This window comes from Moschus berezovskii, chromosome 7, assembly GCF_049115385.1.
Source record: "Moschus berezovskii isolate FMDL1 chromosome 7, NW_MosBer_1.0, whole genome shotgun sequence".
Classification (NCBI taxonomy): Eukaryota; Metazoa; Chordata; class Mammalia; order Artiodactyla; family Moschidae; genus Moschus; species Moschus berezovskii.
Window position 1 is genome coordinate 13,712,888 of NC_142466.1, and position 25,937 is coordinate 13,738,824.

Below are 25,937 nucleotides of genomic sequence, written 5' to 3' on the forward strand. Positions count from 1 at the left end.
CCAGCTGAGCTATTTCAAATCCTGAAAGATGATGCTGTGAAAGTGCCGCACTCAATATGCCAGCAAATTTGGAAAACTCAGCAGTGGCCACAGGACTGGAAAAGGTCAGTTTTCATTCCAATCCCAAAGAAAGGCAATGCCAAAGAATGCTCAAACTACCGCACAATTGCACTCATCTCACTTCAGTTCAGTTCAGTTCAGTCACTCAGTCGTGTCAGACTCTCCGCGACCCCATGAATCATAGCACGCCAGGCCTCCCTGTCCATCACCAACTCCCGGAGTTCACTCAAACTCATGTCCACAGAGTCGGTGATGCCATCCAGCCATCTCATTTTTGGTCGTCCCCTTCTCCTCCTGCCCCCAACCTTTCCCAGCATCAGAGTCTTTTCCAGTGAGTCAACTCATCGCATGAGGTGGCCAAAGTATTGGAGTTTCAGCTTTAGCATCAGTCCTTTCAATGAACACCTAGGACTGATCTACTTTAGAATGGACTGGTTGGATCTCCTTGCAGTCCAAGGGACTCTCAAGAGTCTTCTCCAACACCACAGTTCAAAAGCATCAATTCTTCGATGATCAGCTTTCTTCACAGTCCAACTCTCACATCCATACATGACCACGGGAAAAACCATTGCCTTGACTAGATGGACCTTTGTTGGCAAAGTAATGTCTCTGCTTTTTAATATACTATCAAGGTTGGTCATAACTTTCCTTCCAAGGAGCAAGCGTCTTTTAATTTCATGGCTGCAATCAGCATCTGCAGTGATTTTGGAGCCCAAAAAAATAAAGTCTGACACTGTTTCCACTGTTTTCCCATCTATGTCCCATGAAGTGATGGGACCAGGTGCCATGATCTTTGTTTTCTGAATGTTGAGCTTCTCACACGCTAGCAAAACAATGCTCAAAATTCTCTAAGCCAGGCTTCAGCAATACGTGTGAACCGTGAACTTCCAGATGTTCAAGCTGGATTTAGAAAAGGCAGACATCAGATCAGATCAGATCAGTCGCTCAGTCGTGTCCAACTCTCCGTGACCCCATGAATCACAGCACGCCAGGCCTCCCTGTCCATCACCAACTCCCGGAGTACACTCAAACTCATGTCCACAGAGTCGGTGATGCCATCCAGCCATCTCATTCTCCGTCGTCCCCTTCTCCTCCCGCCCCTAACCTTTCCCAGCATCAGAGTCTTTTCCAGTGACTCAACTCGTCGCATGAGGTGGCCAAAGTATTGCAGTTTCAGCTTTAGCATCAGTCCCTCCAATGAACATCCAGGATTGATCTACTTTAGAATGGACTGGTTGGATCTCCTTGCAGTATAAGGGACTCTCAAGAGTCTTCTCCAACACCACAGGTCAAAAGCATCGATTCTTCGGCGATCAGCCTTCTTCACAGTCCAACTCTCACATCCATACATGACCACGGGAAAAACCATTGCCTTGACTAGACGGACCTTTGTTGGCAAAGTAATGTCTCTGCTTTTTAATATACTATCAAGGTTGGTCATAACTTTCCTTCCAAGGAGCAAGCGTCTTTTAATTTCATGGCTGCAATCAGCATCCGCAGTGATTTTGGAGCCCAAAAAAATAAAGTCCGACACTGTTTCCACAGTTTTTCCATCTATTTCCCATGAAGTGATGGGACCAGATGCCATGATCTTCGTTTTCTGAATGTTGAGCTTCAAGCCAACCTTTTCACTCTCCTCTTTCATTTTCATCAAGAGGCCTTTGAGTTCCTCTTCATTTTCTGCCATAAGGGTAGTGTCATCTGCATATCTGAGGTTATTGATATTTCTCCCAGCAATCTTGATTCCAGCTTGTGCTTCTTCCAGCCCAGCGTTCCTCATGATGTACTCTGCATATAAGTTAAATAAGCAGGGTGACAATATACAGCCTTGACGTACTCCTTTTCCTATTTGGAACCAGTCTGTTATTCCATGTCCAGTTCTAACTGTTGCTTCCTGAACTGCATACAGGTTTCTCAAGAGGCAGTTCAGGTGGTCTGGGATTCCCATCTCTTTCAGAATGTTCCACAGTTTATTGTGATCCACACAGTCAAAGGCTTTGGCATAGTCAATGAAGCAGAAATAGATGTTTTTCTGAAACTCTCTTGCTTTCTCCATGATCCAGCGGATGCTGGCAATTTGATCTCTGGTGCCTCTGCCTTTTCTAAAACCTGCTTGAACATCTGGGAGTTCACGGTTTACATACTGCTGAAGCCTGGCTTGGAGAATTTTGAGCATGACTTTACTAGCATGTGAGATGAGTGCAATTGTGCGGTAGTTTGAGCATTCTTTGGCATTGCCTTTCTTTGGGATTGGAATGAAGACTGACCTTTTCCAGTCCTGTGGCCACTGCTGAGTTTTCCAAATCTGCTGGCATATTGAGTGCAGCACTTTCACAGCATCATCTTTCAAGACTTGAAATAGCTCAACTGGAATTCCATCACCTCCACTTGCTTTGTTCGTAGTGATGCTTTCTAAGGCCCACTTGACTTCACATTCCAAGATGTCTGGCTCTAGGTCAGTGATCACGTTATCGTGACTATCTTGGTCGTGAAGATCTTTTTTGTACAGTTCTTCTGTGTATTCCTGCCACCTCTTCTTAATATCTTCTGCTTCTGTTAGGTCCATACCATTTCTGTCCTTTATCGAGCCCATCTTTGCATGAAATGTTCCCTTGGAATCTCTAATTTTCTTGAAGAGGTCTCTTGTTTTTCCTATTCTGTTGTTTTTCTCTATTTCTTTGCATTGATCACTGAGGAAGGCTTTCTTATCTCTCCTTGCTATTCTTTGGAACTCTGCATTCAGATGCTTATATCTTTCCTTTCTCCTTTGCTTTTCACCTCTCTTCTTTTCACAGCTATTTGTAAGGCCTCCTCAGACAGCCATTTCGCTCTTTTGCATTTCTTTTCCATGGGGATGGTCTTGGTCCCTGTCTCCTGTACAATGTCACAAACCTCCGTCCAGAGTTCATCAGGCACTCTATCAATCAGATCTAGTCCCTTAAATCTATTTCTCACTTCCACTATATAATCATAAGGGATTTGATTGAGGTCATATCTGAATGGTCTAGTGGTTTTCCCTACTTTCTTCAATTTAAGTCTGAATTTCACAATAAGGAGTTCATGATCTGAGCCACAGTCAGCTCCTGGTCTTGTTTTCGCTAACTGTATACAGCTTCTCCATCTTTGGTTGCAAAGAATATAATCAATCTGATTTCGGTGTTGACCATCTGGTGATGTCCATGTGTAGAGTCTTCTCTTGTGTTGTTGGAAGAGGGTGTTTGCTATGACCAGTGCATTCTCTTGACAAAACTCTATTAGCCTTTGCCCTGCTTCATTCCGTGCTCCAAGGCCAAATTTGCCTGTTACTCCAGGTGTTTCTTGACTTCCTACTTTTGCATTCCAGTCCCCTATAATGAAAAGGACATCTTTTTTGGGTGTTAGTTCTAAAAGGTCTTGTTGGTCTTCATAGAACTGATTAACTTCGGCTTCTTCAGCATTACTGGTTGGGGCATAGGCCTGATTACTGTAATACTGAATGGTTTGCCTTGGAAACGAACAGAAATCATTCTGTCATTTTTAAGACTGCATCCAAGTACTGCATTTTGGACTCTTTTGTTGACCATGATGGCTACTCCATTTCTTCTAAGGGATTCCTGCCCACAGTAGTAGATATAATGGTCATCCGAGTTAAATTCACCCATTCCAGTCCATTTTAATTCACTGATTCCTAGAATGTCGACGTTCACTCTTGCCATCTCCTGTTTGACCACTTCCAATTTGCCTTGATTCATGGACCTAACATTCCAGGTTCCTATGCAATATTGCTCTTTACAGCACCGGACCTTGCTTCTATCACTGGTCACATCCACAACTGGGTATTGGTTTTGCTTTTGCTCCATCTCTTTATTCCTTCTATAGTTATTTCTCCACTGAGCTCCAGTAGCATACTGGGCACCTACCGACCTGGGGAATTCCTCATTCAGTATCCTATCATTTTTCCCTTTGTTACTGTTCATGGGGTTCTCAAGGCAAGTATACTGAAGTAGTTTGCCATTCCCTTCTCCAGTGGACGACATTCGGCTGTGGTCCATGTGATCAGATCGGCTAGTTTCCTGTGATTAAACTGCCAACATCCACTGGATCATTGAAAAAGCAATAGAGATCCAGAAAAACATCTATTTCTGCTTTATTGACTATGCCAAAGCCTTTGACTGTGTGGATCACAATAAACTGTGGAAAATTCTGAAAGAGATGGGAATACCAGATCACCTGACTTGCCTCTTGAGAAACCTATATGCAGGTCAGGAAGCAACAGTCAGAACTGGACATGGAACAACAGACTGGTTCCAAATCAGGAAAGGAGTACCTCAAGGCTGTATATTGTCACCCTGCTTATTTAACTTATATGCAGAGTACATCATGAGAAACACCGGGCTGGAAGAAGCACAAGCTGGAATCAAGATTGCTGGGAGAAATATCAAAAACCTCAGATATGCAGATGGCACCACCCTTATGGCAGAAAGTGAAGAGGAACTAAAAAGCCTCTTGATGACAGTGAAAGAGGAGAGTGAAAAGGTTGGCTTGAAGCTCAACATTCAGAAAACTAAGATCATGGCATCTGGTCCCATCACTTCATGGGAAATAGATGGAAAAACAGTGGAAACAGTGTCGGACTTTATTTTTTTGGGCTCCAAAATCACTGCAGATACTGATAGCAGCCATGAAATTAAAAGACGCTTTCTTCTTGGAAGGAAAGTTATGACCAACCTTGATAGTATACTAAAAAGCAGAGACATTACTCTGCCAACAAAGGTCTGTCTAGACAAGGCTATGGTTTTTCCCGTTGTCATGTTTGGATGTGAGAGTTGGACTGTGAAGAAAGCTGATCGCTGAAGAATTGATGCTTTTGACCTGTGGTGTTGGAGAAGACTCTTGAGAGTCCCTCAGTCCCTTGGACTGCAAGGAGATCCAACCAGTCCATTCTAAAGTAGATCAATCCTGGGTGTTCATTGGAAGGACTGATGCTAAAGTTGAAACTCCAATACTTTGGCCACCTCATGCGACGAGTTGACTCACTGGAAAAGACTCTGATGCTGGGAAAGGTTGGGGGCAGGAGGAGAAGGGGACGACAGGGAATGAGATGGCTGGATGGCATCACCGACTCTGTGGACATGAGTTTGAGTGAACTCTGGGAGTTGGTGATGGACAGGGAGGCCTGGCGTGCTGTGATTCATGGGGTCACGGGGAGTCGGACACGACTGAGTGACTGACCTGAACTGAACTGACTGAAGACAAGTATGGTATTCACTGAAGCACAGCCAAGGAGGCCACTGGAACAGAGTAGCATGTCCAGAGATAATCTCAGACATGTATGAGCACCAGGACTACAATAAAGGCATTTTAGTGGATATTGAAGCGGACTGGAGAAAAACAATCCTTTTCCGTTTTAAAGTTTTATTTTGATTGATTGACTGGTATAGTTGACTTACAAAGTTGCATTAGTTTAAGGTATACAACACAGTGACCCAGTTAGATATAGCTCATATAACTGAAAGCAAGTGTGCATGCCGCTTCAGTCGTGTCTGGCTCTTTCCGACCCTATGGATTGTAGCTGACCAGGCTCCTCTGTCCATGGAATTCTCCAGGCAAGAATACTAGATCCAGGCAAGATCTTTCTGACCCAGGGATGGAACCTATGTCTCTTACATCTCCTGCATTGGCAGGCAAGTTCTTTACCACTGGGAAGCCCTTCAATAGATCATACTGGATCAACTCGATATCCATATGGGAGAAAATTAATCATGACTCTTACACCAAACGAAACAACCATCTCCAATGGATTGCATACCTAAACATGAAAGGTGAAACAACTCAGATTTTAGGGAGGCAGAACATTTTCATGACTTTGAAGGAGATAAATATTTTTAAAACAAGATGCAAAAAACAATAACCACAAAGGTAAAAAAATAGATAAATTAGGTTATATTAAAATTAAGAACTGTTCATCAAACATCACCACTGAGAGTCAAACATGACCCACAGAATGAGGGAAGACACTTATAATATATATCAAGCAAAAATTCTTATTTAGAATATATAGAAAAAAATCCTACAAACCTACAAGAAAACGGAATACCACTCAAGAGAAAAATGGACAAAAGACATGAACAGTCACTTCAAAAGGACATCCAAACGACCTATAAGCCCATGAGAAGGGGCTACACTTCATTTGCCATCAGGAAAATACAAATTAAAACCAAAATGAGATGCCACCCCATCCCAACCAGATGGCTAAAATGAAAAAGACAGAACATATTAAGTGGATGAAGAAGTGAAATGCTCATAGACTGTTGACAGGAGTACATATTTGTACAACCACTTTCAAAAACTGCTTCACAGTATCTGTAAAGCTGAATATGTATATAATCTATTGTCCAGCATTTCTACTCCTAGGTGTAAGCTCCACATAAAAATGTGCATATATTCACTAAAAGACAGAAGAATGTTCGTAACAGCACAAGTCGGAGTAGCCAAACACTGGAACACAGTAGAATGGGTATTTTACTCTAGGGACTATTTTATGGTGATAAGAATGAACAAATACAGCCACATAACACTGGGAACTCTCTAGAGCATACAGTTGAGTAAAAGTAGGTCACACATAAATGAGTGCATATTGTATGATTTCAATTATAGGAACAATGTATATCAGATCTCTAGAGCTAACTTCTCTTGCATAACTGAAATTGTGTACATGTTAATTAGCAACTTATTTCCTCTTCCCCCAGGCATCTACCTTTATATTTTCTGCTTCTATGTGTTTGACTGTTTTATTTGTATTTATTTATTTGGCCACACTGCTTGGCTTGTGGGATCTTAGTTCCCTGACCAAGGATCAAACCCGGGCCCTCAGCAGTGAGAGCTCGGAGCCCCAACCAGTGGACCACCAGGGAATTCCCCAGTTTGACTATTTCAGAAACTTAATATCAGTGGAAGTATGTGTATTTTTTAAACTCCCTAGAGTGGGCTGTGAAGCCATGTTGAGGACATCTGGCACAGTACTTTGCTCCTACCCACGGTGTAGTAACAATCATTTAGTATCAGAAGTATTCCCTGCAAGTCTTCTTTCATCAACTAGTGTGTGCTGTGCTTAGTCACTCAGTCGTGTCCAACTCTGTGTGGCCCCATGGACTGTAGCCCACCATGCTCCTCTGTCCAAAATGCTGGAGTGGGTTGCCACACTCTCCTCCAGGGGAAGCCAACCCGGGGACTGAACCCAGGTCTACTGCCTTGCAGGCAGATTCTTTACCGTCTGAGCCACCAGGGAAGCCTTTCATGAACTATGGGGTCATTAAGTGAAGAAATGATGTTCCGTTTATCGGGGTGTCTTCATTGCCCAGAAGAACACCCAGCACAGACTGAAGGAGTCCACACCTATCTGTGGGACTGGAGTGACCCTTCTAGTAGTCATAAAGGGTGGGGTTTACCCTTGCCACCAGCCAGTTAAACTTCTTCAACACAGCTTTTCAATTCTACACACATTTTTTAAGAGTCTACTTTAAGTCAAACACTGGACTAGTGCTGAAGTTGCAAAGAAGAGAAAGATCAGTCCTCATAGGTAGGTACTCAGTCAGGCAGGGAAAATCCCTGGGAGCACATGCCAGGCTTGATGGAAGAGCCTCAGAAGCAGTGATCAGCTCAACTTGAGTGGACTTGAGACATTTCCAAGAGTAAGTGATGCTTGAGTGACTAGGAGTTTGCCAGGTGGGCAAGGAGAGCAAAGGCATTTCAGGAAGCTAGAAAAGCCATGAACCTGAGTAGAATAGCTTGATACCATGCGGAGTGATGGAGGAGGGTGAAGACTGAGAGGTGAATGGCTTGGTATGGAGGCTGGGTGCACCCTGAAACCAATGGGAAGTCAGTAAAGGGTGAAACAGAACAGGAGGGCAGCAGTACCCAGTGTGCAGTTTCAGAGAGATTATCCTCTTTGCAATGGGGACAATGGATTATAAGGCAAAATGGAAGATCACAGGCCCACTAGGAGAGGGTGAAAGTGAAAAGTGAAAGTCTTAGTTGCTCAGTCACATTCAACTTTTTGCAACCCCATGGACTCTAGCCCATCTTGGAATTCTCCAGGCAAGAATACTGGAGGGGGTAGCCATTCCTTTCTTGAGGAGTTCTTCCCGACCCAGGGATCAAACCCAGGTCTCCTGCAATGTACGCAGATTCTCTTTATCATCTGAGCCACCAGGGAAGCCCAGGAGAGGGTAGGGGTCCTGTAACGATCCAGGCAGGAGAAGGCAAGGGCTTGACTTGGGCAAAGACCATGGGGATGGAGAGGCAGGGATGGGTAAGGACCAGGGTAGGAAGATTCCCCACTCTCTCCTGTAAAATGGTTGGAGAAAGGAAGATGAGTAAGAGCTATGTTATACAGGTAATATTCTCTTTTCAAATTTTCCTTCTTGGCACCAGAAAAAGACAGAAAAGCAAACAGAGAAAGAGGGGGTGGGACTCTGGAAGGAAAGGTAGCCCATATGCTAATGTCACTGGGGAAATGGAACCAGCTCACAACTTCCTTCTATTATGTTGCGTGAAAATACATTTTCAGCTGAAAGGAATTATTTTAAAACACGGGTGTGAAATAAGTGAGTACATGAGACCATGTTGTCCACAAGGCCTCAGCAGAATGTTTCCTTAGATAGCAGCCTCGGGCTGACACTGCCAGCTCTCGGCAGTCCCAGCAAGAATCTGGGCTTTGGTCACTCAGGGATCTGTAACAAGGGAAAAAAAAAAACCCTCTGCTTATTGAAAAAATGTCTCTGAATCTCCATGGCTGGCAGGTGCTTGAGATGGTTGAGCATATGTCTTCCTGAAGCACCCAAAGTCAGATATGTACGTTGGGAAGCACACTTGCACCAGCTTAACGCTGTTGTCCTGGAGGAAATATTCTAGACATTCAACAAGGGGGTTCTATGCCTCTCCTCCCCAACTTCTCTTCTGCAGAATATGAGCCCAGGTGAATGGCTGTTCACTGGCATTTGGGAGGGTCTTAGCTAACTCCACCTATGTGGTCACCTCTGAGCAAGACTGAAGCCAGCTAACAAAGGATCCCTGTGCAGCTTCTGGAGCTCTCAGCAAGTCTCGTGAGCTTTCCTGGTATTAGTCCTATATCCTGGATGCCTGTCCCCCTAGACTCCCTCTTTTGCGGCAGCTACCTGTCACCTCTCCTTGTCTATCAAGCTCCTTCCCCCACGATGATGGTGATGGTGTAGTTGCTAAGTTGTGTCCAGTTCTTGCGACCCCATGGACTGGGGTCTGCCAGGTTCCTTTGTCTGTGGAATTCTCCAGGCAAGAATAATGGAGTGGGCAGACAGTTCCTCCTCAAGGGGATCTCCCCAACCCAGGGATTGAATCCATATCTCCTGCATCTCCTGCACTCTCAGGCAGATTCTTTACCACTGAGCCAGCAGGGAAGTGATGGGACCCTTACATTCTTTCTCAAGCTGACTATACCACCCGATCCCCTTCCCTTTGACAAGTGGATGGCACCTCTCCCTCCAGGGGAAAAGGAAGAAAAAGGACAGGCGCACATTTCTACTCTGCATGGGGCTGTGTTTGGAGCAGCCCCATACGAGGATGGATTAGGAAGGTGGCCGTCTGCAAGCCGGGAAGAGTGTTCTCCTGCGGACCTGAAGTGGCCAACACCTTGACCGGGGGCTTCCGGGCTCCAGCACTGAGAAAATATATCTCTGCAGTTTAGGTCCCGCAGTCTGCGACATTCTGTGATGGAAAGCTGAGCAGACTATTAGAGGGGCTTTCCCAAAGGGAGTTCTTTCTGTTACTTGGCTTGCTGGTTGGAGGGGCCTCTGTGACCCAGTGGTCAGTGACCCCTCATTTGGGTAAGCACAGCCAGCCTGGCTCTACCTCCTGACGCCTGTCCCTCCAGAGGTGGACACAGAGCCATTCCTCGAGACCATCCTCACGGATAATGACAGAGGGAAGAACAAGCCCACCCCAACCCCATCCCAGGAGACTGGTAGTGGGTAGAGAGGGCCAGCAACTTGGGGAGGAGGAGCCAAGATTAACCCTACTAACAGGCTGGTGAGTCAGCCGGTCAGTTTCCTGCTTGCTGGCAGAAGACACGAGACTTCTGGGTCAGAGACGAAGGATGCTATTACTTGGAACAACAGCTGTAGCCAGGGTACCAGCCTGTCCCCCCAGCCCAGTTCCCAGCAGGTGATGTGATAGGAACCTGCTGCCTGCACAGGCACAGCTGGCTTCACAGGGAAGAAGCTTCGTGACCCAGTTGTTTCCAGTAGGCTGGAGGCTGGTCTGAATTTTGCTCCATGGGGAGGCGTCATCTCTCTCACATTAGATAGCAAACACCTGCCCTTGGCTGCAAAGGACCACACCCCTGTCTCTGCAGGCAGTTCGCCATACCAGCACCCTGGTGGGACACAGCATGTCATATAGACTCCAGCGGCTCTGCTGCGCTGATCCAGCCCTGCCTGGGCCTGACACCTACACAGCTTCCATTAGCAGCTCTATTTCTGAACCACAGTAGATACTCTTTCTTAAGTGAACAATGCAGAGAAATAGAGGAAAACAATCTCTTCAAGAATGTTAGAGATACCAAGGGAACATTTCATGCAAAGATGGGCACTATAAAGGACAGAAATGGTGAGGACCTAACAGAAGCAGAAGATATTAAGAAGAGGAAGCAAGAATACACAGAAGAACTGTACAAAAAAACGTCTTAATGACCCAGATAACCAAGATGGTGTGATCACTCACCCAGAGTCAGACATCCTGGAATGTGAAGTCCAGTGGGTCTTAGGAAGCATTAGTACATACAAAGGTAGTGGAGGTGACGGGATTCCAACTGAGCTATTTCTACTCCTAAAAGTCAATGCTGTTAAAGTGCCGTGCTTAATATGCCAGATACTCCTTCTAGATAGTGGAAATTGCCCTGGAACCTAAGCTTGAACAGACGTGGGTCTGACATCCTGCAACTTCACAATATGTCTGTTTCTAAAATGTGGGCTTTTATTATGATTCAGGTATGGTAAGGCTAACAGGTCAAGAGAAGACTCACACTGAAACAATGGTTTATGACTCACAGTGCTCAAGAGGAGGCAGCACACGAAGCTAAGGGGAGCCGCGTGGGGAAGCTCTAGGGTTGGCCGGGATGCAGCGGGAGAAAGGGGAAGCTGCATGGGGAAGCACTAGGGTTGGCCGGGATGCAGCGGGAGAAAGGGGAAGCTGTGGCTTACACGAGGAGAGGCAGGCTGGGGTGGGCTAGTCTGAATACTTTGGGAGGGGCACAGGGCTGTCCCTAGTTGTCTGGTACCTGGGTCTGGGGTGATTAGGACAAGGAGACAGTGACCCAGAGTGTCAGAGCCCAGAAAAGGAGGTGGTCTGGGAAGTGGGCTGGACGGGCTGGTTTGCATAGGAAAGGAGAGCGCCTGGCCAAGTGGTTTTGTAACCCAGTCTGAGCAGGTCCCCACAGGACCTTGGCAGGTTGGGGGTGTGTGGGAACTTCCCCCACATTCTCTGCTTTAGCTCCTTTCTGAAGTACCTAGATAACAGTATTTGATGCACACTTCCTGAGCTGTTTGGCATACATAAAGCAAAACAAAAAGCCCTCTCCCTCTCCAACAAAAAGAGGACATTAATTACCTGGGGACCAGGAGCACACAGCCCCAGCTTCCTGGAGCCGAAGGACTGACACTGTTCAACCCTGGGACACTGCCCTGATACCGCACCACCAGCCAATCAGAGAACGTGCATAAGCTGACCAACGACCCTGCAACGCCGCCCCTGACCCCACACTTGGCTGTAAAAGGGCTTTGCCGAAACTGCAGGCAACTTGGGGCTCTCTTAGGGCCACCTTGCATGGCCCTGCCATAAACCTTCGTCTACACCAAACCCCAGCATTTCAGTCTGTTTGGCCTCACTGTGTGTCCGCCACATGAACTTGTGTTAACAGTTTACTCCATCCATGAACTCGGTCAGCAAGGCCCCGGCTGTTAAAGCATCAGAATAAAAAGACATACTTAAGACAAAGTCAACTAAAGGCAATGCCTCATTTTGAAGGCAACTCCAGAAGAATGTGGAAATGAGGCGGTGTATCAGCTAAGTACTGAGCAGCCCTAAACCAAGGTCACAGGATGAAAATCTTCAGAATTCACCAAGTCCCACAGTAACAGAGGACGAGATGGTTGGATGGCATCACTGACCCAATGGTCATGACTCTGTGAAAACTCCAAGAGGACAGGGAAGCATGGCGTTCAGCAGTCCACAGGGTCACAATGAATCAGACACAACTTAGTGGCTGAACAACTTCGTAACTGTTGCCATGACCCTCTGGATCTAAATCGGCCAGTTTCCTGACCTCATATTAGATAAAATACCCACCACATAACATCCTAACCAATCACCTAATGCTCCCTTTCCAGCAGGAATCTTCTCTGTCTTGAGGTCATAAAAATTGGCTACCAGTCTACGAAAGGGGTCAGCTCTCCCTTGAGCCAGCTCGCTGTTCTAACAGTGTCTCCCACTCTAGTAACTTTATTCTCCTCTCATTTTGCCACATATCTGGAAATTCTTTTCCAACCCACGCACAGATTATGACAGAACGCAAAGGAATAGTCAAGAGTTTTCAAGCGTACATTGAACTCCCCCCACCACCACTTTATTTGAATGGTACTCTCATCTTGCTATGCAAGCTCTCCTCATCTATCTGCTGAAGAAGAAGGGCCTTAGGCATTTGGGGAGGAATTTTAGAAGCTGTACCAGGAAGATGGAAACTCTGCTGTGTCTGGCCCTGTATGTGGAAATACCACATAAACATGAACACAGAGAAGGAAAGAAAACACTTGGAAAATTTTTCATTTGCTGTTTGTTTTCTGGGAGCAGCTGATCCTGTATAGACCTTGAATCAAGAGCCTAGAATCATAAAACGATGTCAGATGACTTCAAGAAAACATTGATATGCCTCCAGAAAATCAGCTCGGCCTAGAGCCTAGACTCCTAGAATTGGTTTTGTTTTGTTTTTCTATCTGCTTCTTCTCCTTGGGAGGGAGGTTTCCCAGATTTGCTGTTAATTGTTTGTAATCCAATTATGATTTCCAGAAAAGATAAAATAAAACACACAAACGAATAGGATGAATGGAGAGAGTAACATGGAAGCATATACTCTACCTACCATGCTTAAAATAGACAACCAATGGGAATCTGCCGTATGACTCAGGGAATGCCAACCAGGGCTCTGTAACAACCCAGAGGAGTGGGACCGGGTGGGACGTGGGAGGGAGGTTCAAGAGGGAGGGGACACGTGTATACCTATGCCTGACTCACGCTGATGTACGGCAGAGGTCAACACAATATTCCGAGGCAATTTTCTTTCAATTAAAAATAAATAAGTTTGGAAAAAATAAATAAAACAACTTCAGGCTCTGCTAGGTTTAGCCCTGGAAAGTGACTCCCCATGGGTCCCTCTGTGCCTGCCACTGCACCAGCCCCACTCCCTTCACTGCCAGAGCTTTTCAAATGCCCGTCCTAAATACCAGGTAAGAGTGAAAGGGCAACGAATACCTTTGCAAACAGCCAGGCTCCCACACTCTGGACTCCTCACCACATTCTACATGTGACCTGAGCTATTTCAGCTCCGGTCCCAGTGGACTAGCATGGCACCAGGCTACGTCAGCCCTTGGTGACCAAGTCAGCCCTTCCTCCATCATCCGACACCCACTCTGTGTCTCTTGGTTCCCTTTGCAGGCATCTTCCTGACCCCACTCCTACACCTTTCCTCCCCACCACCTGTAGTCCTAAAACTATCTCAAGATAAAGAAACTAAAGTGTTATCGCTTTGCTCAAAGGCCAGAGAAAGCTCACCTAAGACAGGAAAGAAAACGATCATAAGGCAGTCAAAAAATCAGATTTGATCTCTGGACACAATTTTCCATTGTTGAGATTCACAGATTTAGTGGAGGCGAAAGCTTGAAGTCACAACATTTGGATAGGCAGGATCAACAAAGGAGGGATGGCAGGCCAGAACTGCTGCTGGGGAGCCGGAAGTCATTTCTGGACTGGGATCAAGAAAGAGGGTACTCTGCCCACAGCAGTTGGCTAGGGCTTGTCTTCCTATTTGAGCTTCCACAACATATAAAGACTGCAAGAGACAACAAGATAAACTACTAGGTGGCCTGGAACACGAGGGCCATGAGCTGGTATTTACTGGGCTTGTCGACTTGAAAAAAACACTATCAGGGACTTCCCGGGCATCCAGTGGTGAGAACTTCCCCTTCCAATGCAGAGGGGTAGGTTCCATCTGTGGTTGGGGAGCTGATATTCCACATGCCTCCAGGTCAAAAAACAAAACAAAACTAAAAGGCCATATTGTAACAAATTCACCAAAGACTTTAAAAATTGTCCACATCAAAAAAAAAAAATCTTAAAAAAAAAAAAAAACAACCCGGTATGACTGACACATTCTCCTACTCAGAGGCAGTATAAGCAACTGAAATGGGATGGAATAAGCAGATTGAAGGGGGAAGAACCCGGCAAAACCGGACACTCCCCATCTCCCACAATGGGTAAATAAATCTCATCAAGCAACCATTTCCAGTGTATTGGATCTCAACTTGTGTTCCTCGTGGGGACTAAGGAAGACACGGCCAGGACTGCAGGAGAAATCCTCCAGGAGCAATGAGCCTTTCATTCTTTGGGTAATAGCAACTAGATCTGATTAAAGTAATTCTCTGAAAATCTTTCAGATTTTGGAAATGATCCCAGAGCTCATCATTTTTTCATAGATTGGAAGTGAAGTGAAAGTCACTCAGTTGTGTCCGACTCTTTGTGACCCCATGGATTATACAGTCCATGGAATTCTCCAGGACAGAATACTGGAGTGGGTAGCCTTTCCCTTCTCCAGGGGATCTTCCCAACTCAGGGATCGAACTCAGGTCTCCTGCATTGCAGGAAGATTCTTTACCAGCTGAGCCACCAGGGAAGCCCCTCATAGATTGGAAGGAGCTATCAGACGAGATGAAATGACTTGCCCAAGGGCTCACTCCAAGCTGGCAGCAGAACTTAGGCTTTGTCACTGTTCTTTGACTGTTCTGCATTCGCCAGCCCTGCATTGTATCCCTCCAGTGCTGCTTAGAAATGAGCTAAATTAAACTGGCAAGACTCAGCTTTATTTCCTTTATAGATACAATGTTAGTGATATATCTGGAATAGAAAATAAAGATGTAACGCAACCCATAAGAATTCTTTTTTGTGATTGTACAGAAATGTGTAGCTAGTTTTTACAACTGTAAGTGTGTAATGGGGTGGGACAGTGGGGTGGGGGTAGCAAGGTTGGGTATGAGACTTACCAGAGGTGTAGAAAAGAAGTTGTGACCTTCAGTCCCTGATACTGGTCTTTACTTGCCTGAAGGTAGGGGAATAGCACAAACGAGTTACCTAAATCATCTGGGTTCAGTTCTTTGAAGTGTTTTGAAAGTGTTTATCACCATCATCTAAAGTGTTCTTCATAAAGTATTTTTCTTGAACAGGAAAAAAAAGAAAAGAGTATATCTTAACTGTGAGTTCCCTCCTGCCTTTGGTTGTTCGATGGCCTGCTATACAAAGTAGGGCCATCATCAGCCATATTCTTGGAAGCTTGTTAGAAACACAGAATCACTGGCCCCATTCCAGACCTGCTGAGCCAGAAACTGCATTTCAACAAGATTCCTAGGTGATTTAGTTGCACTTTAAAGTTTGGGAAGCCCTGCTCTATGCGGGTCTGCCATGAGACTAAAGAATAGAATGGAATGTCTCACACTGTCACCTTCTTTTTAAAAGTGCAGTTTCTACTGTAAAATAGTTAAAGTCGAGTCCAACTCTTCACGACTCCATGCCCTGACTACAGCCCACCTCCGTCCATGTAATTCTCCAGGCAAGAATCGTGGAGTGGGGAGCCATTCCCTTCTCCAGAGGATCTTCCCCACCGAGGGATGGAAGTCGGGTCTTCTGCCTCGCAGGCATTTTCTTTACCGTCTGAACCACCAGAACTTCCAGCTGACAATTTAAAAATACCAAGATTCTGTAACTTAAAAAAAAAAAAACACCCAAACTTTGTAACGGTTCATTTTAGTGGATGTTCCGCATAGATATTTCACAGACACACGGGGCGCTGAAGCTGGAACAAGCCTCGGAAACCATTAGTCCACCCAGCACCCTCGCACAGGCAGTGCTCGCGGCCCGCGCCCCGCCCACTCGCCGCCGCGCGCTTCAGGAGCGAGTCGCGCTTCGTGACGCCATCAGAGCGCGCCGCCCGCCGCTGCGTCTCCCCGGCGTGCGAGTCCGGGGGTTTCAGCTTCTCCTCGGGCCGGCCGTGCGGTAATTGCGGTCGTTCGCAGCGCCACAGGCTCGGCGACATGTCGATGCTGGCTGAGCGTGAGTGTTGGGCGCGGAGGCTCCGTAGGGCCCGAGGGTGAAGGTTCCGGCTGACACGCTGGCCAGACGGCGCGGGTCCCCGGCGCGCAGTGGGCCGGAGAATGCCGGGGGCCCGGGGTCCTGGAAGCCCGTATCGGCTCTCCCTGGCTGCCGCGGAGATTTCCCAGCTCAGCCTTCCTGGAAAGTTAGCTACAGGGCTGCTGATGAGACCGAGTGTCCACTTAGGACGCTTGTCCTCGCTCTCAATCCTGGACACGTGGGCGGTGGGTTCCAGTGGGGGGGGGGGTCTTACTTCCCAGGCCTCAGCGTAATCTGGCTAAAAAGTTGTTTGGCCAGCAGTGAAAGCCCGTCCTTGAAGATGTATTGAATCAAGAAAAAGAAAAGCAAAGAGCTTAGAAGCAGTAAACACTGGAAGTTAGTGTTTTTTAGGGGAGGCAGGGCTAATGAGTGATTCTAAATAAAATCGTGGTGGTTGTGACTTTGGTAGTTGGAATTAGTAACGGTCTTCTTTGAGAGGAGTGTTGGCCGCAACGCCCGCGGTGCCTGGGTTTGCCTTTGACATTCATTATTATTTTGTGAAGTTCGTCAATTTCCTTCCTTTGGAGCGGCTTTTTAACTTTTGAATGGCACCTGTAGTTAAGGCTACCGGCCACCAGAGGGCAGTCGTGCTTTGGTCCTGAAAAGCCGACCGGTCACTTTGAAAGTGTTTAGTGAACAAGGCGGAGAAGGCAATGGCAAGCCACTCCAGTACTCTTGCCTAGAAAATCCCATGGATGGAGGAGCCTGGTAGGCTGCAGTCCGTGTGGTCGCTAAGGGTCGGACACGACTGAGCGCCTTCACTTTCACTTTTCACTTTCACACATTGGAGAAGGAAATGGCAACCCACTCCAGTGTTCTTGCCTGGAGAATCCCAGGGACGGGGGAGCCTGGTGGGCTTCCGTCTATGGGGTCACACAGAGTCGGACACAACTGAAGTAACTTAGCAGCAACAGCAGCAGTGAACAAGGACCAGAAACAGTCTGTTTCACAGACCAACAGCAACTACATAGGGACTCCATGAAATAAATGCTTTTGGCATCCTCTCATCTAAAGAGGTGGAGGAATGGAAGCAGGAAACTAAGTGGGTAAGACACCATTCAGATTTTACAGGGGTGAAGTTGAGATTCAGAGGAAAATAATTCACCCCAAGGCATTGGGGTAGAAAGTGACAAAATTGATCTAGTTGTCGCTGTTTCTTTACATTCTTGTCACTAGGGTCAGCGAACTACTATTGTTTTTTAAATAAGGACTTATAGAACAGAGTATGTATGTGTTCGTGTGACCCTGTGGGCTCTGTTTCTTCATCTGTATAACCAGCGTGGCTAAATCTCTTCTGGTTTTAATATTCTCTGATGTACACTTAGTTCAGCATGTACGTGGAAACATTAGCCCTAGTTCTATTCATTTATGTCTCTTTCCATGATCAGTTTCTCTGGAGCTATTAAAAACATCTTTGATTATGGTCCTCACTAAGTTGTCTTAAAAAAGTCAATGAGATGGTGAATGTGAAAATAGTTCAAAATATGGGTGCATGGTGCCATCTGTGGACATCAGTAATTCAGACTGCAGGATTTCAAGAGAGTATTTTCAGTTCTCCCCCCAACCCCATGTCTCTGGATTTTCAAATCTTTGGCGTAATGATTGATAATATCGAGTTGGCCAAAAAGTTCACTCAAGTTTTTTCCATACCCTGTATTTTGGCCAACCTAATATTTTGTGTTGCCTTTTAATATGGTTTACTAAATTAGTGGCATCCCCTGTGATTAGACAGTTAGGACTGGTGTTCTTATTTTAGAAGTGAGAAAACAGAAGCTTAGAGAAATCCCAGCCCGCCATTTCACTACCCAGCAGTTATTTTCTCTGATAGTTTATAAAACTGTAATAATTCTGTAGATACAGTTTTGTAACCTCCTTTTTCCTGCTGATTAACCTTCAGTTAATATTTTCCCTTCAGTAAGTATGCTGTTTCCTTTGTTTTCTCTTGCCCTTGGACTAGATTGTGCTCTCTTTTATCTTCACGGGCATCTATTCCTGTTTTAAAAATCTAGTAGTTTTCTTTATGCTTCTCAAAAACATCCTTTATCCTGCATTTCTCTAATAGTCAAATACATTTTATTGATTTTCCCCTATTTAAGGTAAGATGTCTAGCCTACCAAAACATAAGATAAAAATTTCATTTATCACTCTCACTTCTCAGTCCTTATTTAACTTGGAGTCTTAGACCCACATTTTATTAGGACCAGTTTTTGACACTTGCAATTATTACATTTTCTAATCAAATGACAGCACTATCATTAACAGATTTTAATGGTCATTGCATTACAATTTTATGCTGCTGTTTCCTTAATCTTGACTCTATTTCGAGATTAACCTATGCCTTAATCTATGTCTCAAAAAATGTTTTAATCAGAATACATAGGTGGAGGGTATATTTTTTGAGGTCTTGAATATCTGAAAGTGTCTTTGGACAAAAAAAAAAGGCAAAACTTTGCCTCTGGCTCTTGGCACTCAAAAAAAAAAACACTTCTCAGAGTAAGCTGAATCCTGGCATAAACTTTGTGGTACTGGGCGTGGAGTGATTAGACCTGGCACCTCTTATGTGCCGGGTTGTTTGTTGGGGTTACCCTGAAAATATCTGGCTAGCTCTCCATATAGGAGGAGTCTCTGCTAGAAGATGGTTACCCCCTTCATCCCAAAGAGTGATTCTGCAGATTCAGGACACTCTATCCTGAGTCCTCCCCTGCCTTTAACATCCTTACTTGGGAAACACTGCCCTACTCCATTGCTTCCCAGGTAGTACACTGGTAAAGAATCTGCCTGCAGTGCAGGAGACACAAGAGATGCAGGTTTGATCCTTGGGTTGGGAAGATCTCCTGGAGAGGGGAATGGTGACCTACCCCAGTATTCTTGCCTGGGAAATCCACTGGACAGAGGAGCCTGGCGGGCTACAGTCCATGGCGTCGCACGGAGTCGGACACGGCTGAGTACGTATGTGTGCACTCTGTCGGTTGAAGATACCTGCCGTTTCCCTGGGGAAGAAAAGCTGACCTCGGCCGACTCTCCAGTCTCTCGTGCCAGCATAACAGTATATGCGTTTGTGACATAAATTGTATGCCGGCTTTATTGCAGAGGGTGGGCACAGTCATTCTCAAAAGTGTCTCTTTCACACAAGCCCCAGTCAGAGACCCCTGGCCGATTGCTAGTTTGGAGACATGCGCTCCAACATGCACCCGGAAGCAGCCTTGTAGAGAGAGCCCTAGTTAGGCAGGCTCATCTCATATGCTGTTAGTTAGCAGAGGCAAGGTGAGGCTGTGTATTTACTAAGATAAGTGAAGTGGTAACTTAGTCACCTTAGTAGCATTTTGGGGTCCCCCTTTCCCTGCGAAACAGGATACCTCTGAGCCCAGCTCTTTTTCCTTTTTAGGCTTTTTCTGCCTGCATGCCTGTAAAGGTTTACCTGTTTTTGCTACAATGTGGATAGTTAAGAATCTCTGTATTGGTTTCACATGCAGTGAATCAATTAGGACATGGCTGAGGCATGAGCCGCTGTTGGTACTCTGCTTCCATTGGTTCAGCAGGTAAAATGATGATGACATTTGACCTCGAGATTTCCCACTTGGCCACCGTTTACTTTTGGGTTTCATATGCTTGTGTGATAAACTTCTGGAGTCCTTTTTCTCTGCTATCATTTTCCTTAAAAGTGTAGTGGTAAGTTTGAGTTTCTAATGGTCAGTTAGTTATATACATTAAAATACAGAAGCAAGTTGCAGGGACTCAAAGCAGTTTCCTCAATTCAGTTATCTTCCTTTTTTCCCTTTTCCTCTTTTCTTGTCGCCTTTCTTCTTCCTTCCCTCCTTTTTTTGGTTTCTCAGTCATTCATGTATTCAATCATGTTTTTCCTGAATGCCTGCTATGGGCAAATGCAGTGAAGCATAAGAAGAATAAGAACATAGATGTGAGCCTTAAAGAGCTTATGGCAGAATAACAAACATAAGAGACGGATATAAACAACCGTGATACAGAGGGGTATTCAATAGATGCCCAAGAAAAGAAACAGGTGATTTATCGTGTGAGTTCAGAGAAGGGGTCACATATGGCTGTGGGGTGTTTCAGTGAGATTAGTGTCTGTAGGTCACATGGAGGTTGAGTCTCCCCAGGTTCATGACAGTTGTGTGCTACGGATTAAGAATGTAGGCTTTGGAGTTGGTAGGACCTTGGTTTGTTGGTTTGTATAAAGACTCTGGTCCTTGCTTGGGGGTATTAGGCACATGCCTCCTGAAGGCCTCAGATTTTCTCATCAGAAAAGTAGAGATCAGACTGCCTCCCCTCACTGGGTTACTGTGGAAACGGAGAGTATATGGATGCATCTGGCACTTACCGTGTGTCATGACTGGTGGTGGTGACCTTGGTCACAGGTGCCTTACGTTGCTGCCAATCGCTGAATGGAAGGCCCGACTGACGGTACATCATGTATTTCGATTTGTCACATTTGGAGGAAACATTTTTATTTCACTTTTCCAAGATCAATTTGTATGTTCAGGGGCTTCCCTGGTGGCTCAGAGGTGAAAGCGTCTGCCTGCAGTGCGGGAGACCTGGATTTGATCCCTGGGTCAGGAAGACGCCCTGGAGAAGGAAATGGCAACCCACTCCAGTACTCTTGCCTGGAGAGTCCCATGGACGGAGGAGCCTGGGGGGGCTACAGTCCACGGGGTCGCAAAGAGTCGGACACGACTGAGTGACTTAAAAAAAAAAAAATTTGTATGTTCAAATTATAGAGTTTTTGGGGAAACCAGGATAAATGATCCAAGCTGATACTATGTCCCAGTGGATGCCAAATCTGATATCTGTATCTAATAAAACAGTGTATGTTGCATTTATAGAAGTATCGTGTGTATGCCATAGGTATGTGTGTTTGTGAGGTGTTTTCCAGGTTTGAAAGATAAGCTGCTGATGTGATACTTTGTCATTGACAGGTCGGCGGAAGCAGAAGTGGGCTGTGGATCCAAGAAACACTGCGTGGAGTAACGATGACTCCAAGTTTGGCCAGAGGATGCTGGAGAAGATGGGGTGGTCTAAAGGAAAGGTATCTTGAAGAAGAGCAAAGGAATTGGAGCCATGCAGAGAAATTATCGATTAGGAGATTATATCTTGCTTAGGAGACTGGGAGAAATTTATTTTGGATCAATAAGTGATTTTGGAAAAATAGCGAAATTTTAAAGACGTTGTGATAGGAAAATCAGAGTTGAACATAAATGCCAGCTGTCTTTGTTTATCGCTTAACCTGCTCTGATTTTCGTAGATGGTGCCTTTTAGTTGGTTGCATTTGGAATCACACTTAACCATCAGAGTTTTATGTTGCTTAGAGTGAAGTTTTATTCAACCTTATAACTGGACTACACATTTTCTCCTTTTCCTCACATTTCATTTATTCCCTGCTCAAGTAGGGCTTCTGCTGACATCTCTATACTTAAACGGTTCTTGCCAAGGTCTTTAAAGAGCTTGTTTCCAAACCCAGTAGATCCTTTTTTGGTTCTCACATCACTTTATCCCTTGGCAGCATTGGGTGTCACTGACTACCTCTGCTTGAAATACCTCTGTCTTGGCTTCCACGATACTGCCCTCTGTCCTGGTTTTCCCTTTTGCTTTACCACCCACCCCAAAATGTGTTGCTGGCTCTTCCTCCTCTAGACCCTTGAGCTTTGGAATTCCTCGGGATTCAGCCCCAGGCCCTTTTCTGTCCTCTGCTTGGGTGAGCTCATTCATTCTATGCCATGCTTTGAATTACCTAAATTATGAGAGTTTCACTTTTCTATATCTAGTTCAGATTCAGGTCTGTCCTTTGAGCTCCAAGGTTATAAATTCATCAGCCTGCTTGGCAGTTTTACTTGAGTTAGCATCTTAAGTTGATTATTTTTATTATAAAACTTTTTGATCCCCCCGAAATCTTTTCCTTCTCAAGTTTTCCTCATTTTTGCAAATATACCCTGTCAAGGGTTTATTTACTTAAGCCAGAAACCTGGCAGTGGTGCTTGGTCCCACCACCTCACTCACTTCCTGCACCTCCAGTCATTATTTCTCTGTGCGGGCCCTGTCCTGGACCAGCACCACCACTGTCTGTCCTGATCAACACAGCTGCCTCTCAGCTGCTGCCCTGCCTCGCTTCTTTTCCTTCTCTGGGCCTTTGCCTTACAGCCGCCATTGTGAGCTTTTAAAATATAGAAATTATATCATGTCATTCCTTTGCTTAAAAGCTCAGTGATTTCCCATTGTTTTAAAGAAATAAAACCTGGAAGTTCCATGGCAGTCGTTGATTAGGACTCTGCACTTTCACTGTCAAGCACACGAGTTCAATCCCTGGCTGGGGAACTAAGATCCAGCAAGCCATGGGCATGGCCCCCCTCAAAGAAACAACAATAGAATCCAAATTCCTCCCATAATGTCCAAGGTCCTTGAGATCTGGCCCTTTATAGCTCTTGTTTTTTCCTCCATCCACCCTACTCGAGCCACCATGGGCGACGTTTAGTACACCCGGTGCTCAGGGACACCTGACAAATGAGTGTTAACAATGCAGGGGACTTGGGGTCCCCTTCCCCAGGGTTGTTTTGTAGGATTATTTGATGGGAAGTGCCACGGACTTGTAATGCCTCTGATGGGCTTCTGTTCGTTTGGTAGTAGCATTCTGCTTTTGCGCATCAAGAAAAGGCATGTTCTCTTTAGTGTCTCCATGGTCTTTAAAGCGAGCCTCAGGTTGAAGAATTGCATTCATTACTGTAAGTGCAGGGCTTCCCAGATGGCGCTAGTGGTAAAGAACTCGCCTGCCCATGCCGGTGACATGAGAGACACAGATCTGCTATCTGGGTCTGGAAGATCCCCTGGAGGAGGGCATGGCAACCCACTCCAGTATTCTCTCCTGGAGAATCCCATGGACAGAGGAGCCTGGCGGGCTACAGTGCATGGGGTTGTAAAGAGTTGGACGCGACAAGCGGCTTAGCACAGCTCGGCTCTGTAAGTGCATCCTTGGTGTTACAGGCATATCTTGAAAGACTCCACTAGACTGTCCTATTTGAGGACAAGGGTAAAGCCTCCTAATGTGAGTGATGAGTCAGTTAATGAAGGAAGAGAGAGGTAATTTCTTTTCCTGATGAAAATGCTAACTCTCTTTATGTTTATTCTCCACAGGGTTTAGGGGCTCAGGAGCAAGGAGCCACTGATCATATTAAAGTTCAAGTCAAAAATAACCACCTGGGCCTGGGAGCTACTGTCAGTAACGAAGTGAGCAAGTGTGTCTGCTGGGGGCTTCCTTGCATCGTTGTAATTTTTGTCAGTGTTAAAAAAAAATTAATCCAGTCAAAGTGATTGATCAGTTTTAAGCTAATCAAGAATGTACAGTTCATGTTTTGGATAACAAGCCAGTGACTAAGCTGCTGTGCATCATGTAACATGCAATCATTTTGCCTTATTGCTTATGCATAAAAGATTCCAAGTAGCCTTATTGCTGAACTTTGCAAAAAGTGGCTTTTTTTTTGTACTTCAGGAGAGGAATTTTCATCTTGACCTCTGTTGGAATATTAGCTTATATTGCTAAACTTGGTGCATTTTGTTTCAGAAATACTGCAAGAGAGTACCATTCTTTTCTTGTCCCATTGTCTGTTTCCGACTGTTGGTGTATAGCAGTTGAGATAATTCGCATTTCCTGGTAAACACTGACACTTTGAAAAAAGCCCATGGCTTGCCCTGCCATTCATTGTTAGTGTCATTGCTTGCTTTAGAAGGTATCTAAACTGAAAGCTCTGTTCTTACATTTTTGCAGCTGACAGAATCTGGTAGAAAATCTGGAGAATTACTTTAGGTGAATTGAATTACTTTGGTTTGTTCAGTAGCTCTGAGTGCTGGACTGGAGCAGCTAAGATGGTTTGGGCTAACAGCTGAAAGCTTAAACCACTAAAGGAAGAGTGCATGCATTTGTCAAATCATGGTGTTGTACACCTAAGACTAATATAGTGTTTTATGTCAGTTATACCTCAGTCAAACTGAAACAAATGCTGGCACTATCTGACAAAATCCCAGGCCAGTGCTTCGGAAGGTTCACAGCTCAAACACTTAGTAGGCGGAGTGCGTAGCGACATCTTCTGTATTTTCATCTGTTAAAAACACACCGTGGACAGTTTTTTAAAAAGAGTTTACATAAGGTTGATTTTGCAGGTAGCTTTTTAGAGGTGGATATATATATATATATACTTTATTTTTTAGGAGAAGCATTGCCTATTCAATAGGCTTGAACATTTTCAAAGATAACGTATTTAAGCATTCTTTGAAAAGTACCTATGAGGCAAATTCCTAAAGGGAAACCCTGCTCCCTGCAAGTTGATATTATTCTGGAGATGCTCATTCTGTTTTAAAGTCAGATTCTCTTTGTTATGTTGAACTTACTAACTGAGCACCTTATCAGTGGGTGCTAGTTGATCTGGGGGACTTGGAGCCCTTCCCCCACCCTTCCCCAGCGGTGTTTTCTCAAACTGGGATGGATATAAGCAAATAGAATTAGCATATAGGCTCAAAAAAGCAAAGCACAGAGAACTCAAATCTATCCCTGCTTTTTTCCTTTAACCTACATAATTTTCTCTTAGTGTGGAAAAAAAAGTTTTTTGTTTTGCTTTAATATTTAGCACAAAGGTTGCCTGCTGTTTATTTGACTATAAGTTGACTTGATAAATTACCCATATTTGAAATCAGGGCTTAAGCTTCCAAGATGCTCAGTGGCTCAGTAGTAAAGAATTTGCCTGCAAGGCAAGAGACTGGGATTTGATCCCTGGGTCAAGAAGATCCCCTGGAGAAGGAGATGGCAACCCACTCCAGTATTCTTGCCTGGGAAACCCCATGGACAGAGGAGCCTGGTGGTCTGCAGTTCATGGGGTCGCAAGAGAGTCAGACACAACAACAAATAGATATGTTACAGTTCAAATTTATACTGTTTCTTCTTCATTCAAGTTTATAAAGTAATATTTTGGTGAAACACTTAAAAATTCACAGATTTCCTTGGTTCCAAAATATATCTTATCTCAGCGTAGGTAAATAACAGATTTGCCTCTAATTGATTTTTTTGGTATTTTTCAGGACAACTGGATTGCTCATCAAGATGATTTTAACCAGCTTCTGGCCCAGCTAAACACTTGCCATGGGCAGGAAACAGCAGGTGGGGAAACCTTTGCTTTTTATCCACTAGACACAACTGAGTGACTGAACTGCACTGAATCTCAATATAAAATGTTTTTATCAACTTTTTTTTTTTAACTATTAGTGTCATATCTGAAAGTTAACTGATTGTAGCTATCACAAACGGTCATTTCTGTTTACATTTCCGGGTACTCGCATTGAATTAACATTAGTCGTAAGCAGAGGCTTTTTCTCCCTGTTAAAAGTTTGAGAATGACAAGATCAGTTTATTTAGTTTAAAT

At 44.9% G+C, this 25,937-nt stretch overlaps 1 protein-coding gene across 2 annotated transcripts in view; it reads left to right on the plus strand.

Annotated features, from left to right (window-relative positions):
- The first annotated feature begins 16,311 nt into the window (after positions 1 to 16,311).
- The window catches only part of PINX1 (PIN2 (TERF1) interacting telomerase inhibitor 1), a 65,850-nt gene continuing 56,224 nt past the window's right edge, over positions 16,312 to 25,937 (plus strand). The window contains exons 1-4 of one of the 2 annotated variants that reach the window (XM_055428048.2): positions 16,312 to 16,443; positions 21,456 to 21,565; positions 23,662 to 23,754; positions 25,597 to 25,675. In XM_055428048.2, the coding sequence (XP_055284023.2) occupies positions 16,425 to 16,443; positions 21,456 to 21,565; positions 23,662 to 23,754; positions 25,597 to 25,675 (301 nt within the window). In that variant the 5' untranslated portion in view covers positions 16,312 to 16,424. Of the gene's footprint in view, positions 16,444 to 16,997; positions 17,568 to 21,455; positions 21,566 to 23,661; positions 23,755 to 25,596; positions 25,676 to 25,937 lie in introns of those variants that run through there. The other variant, XM_055428049.2, reaches the window with a different exon arrangement.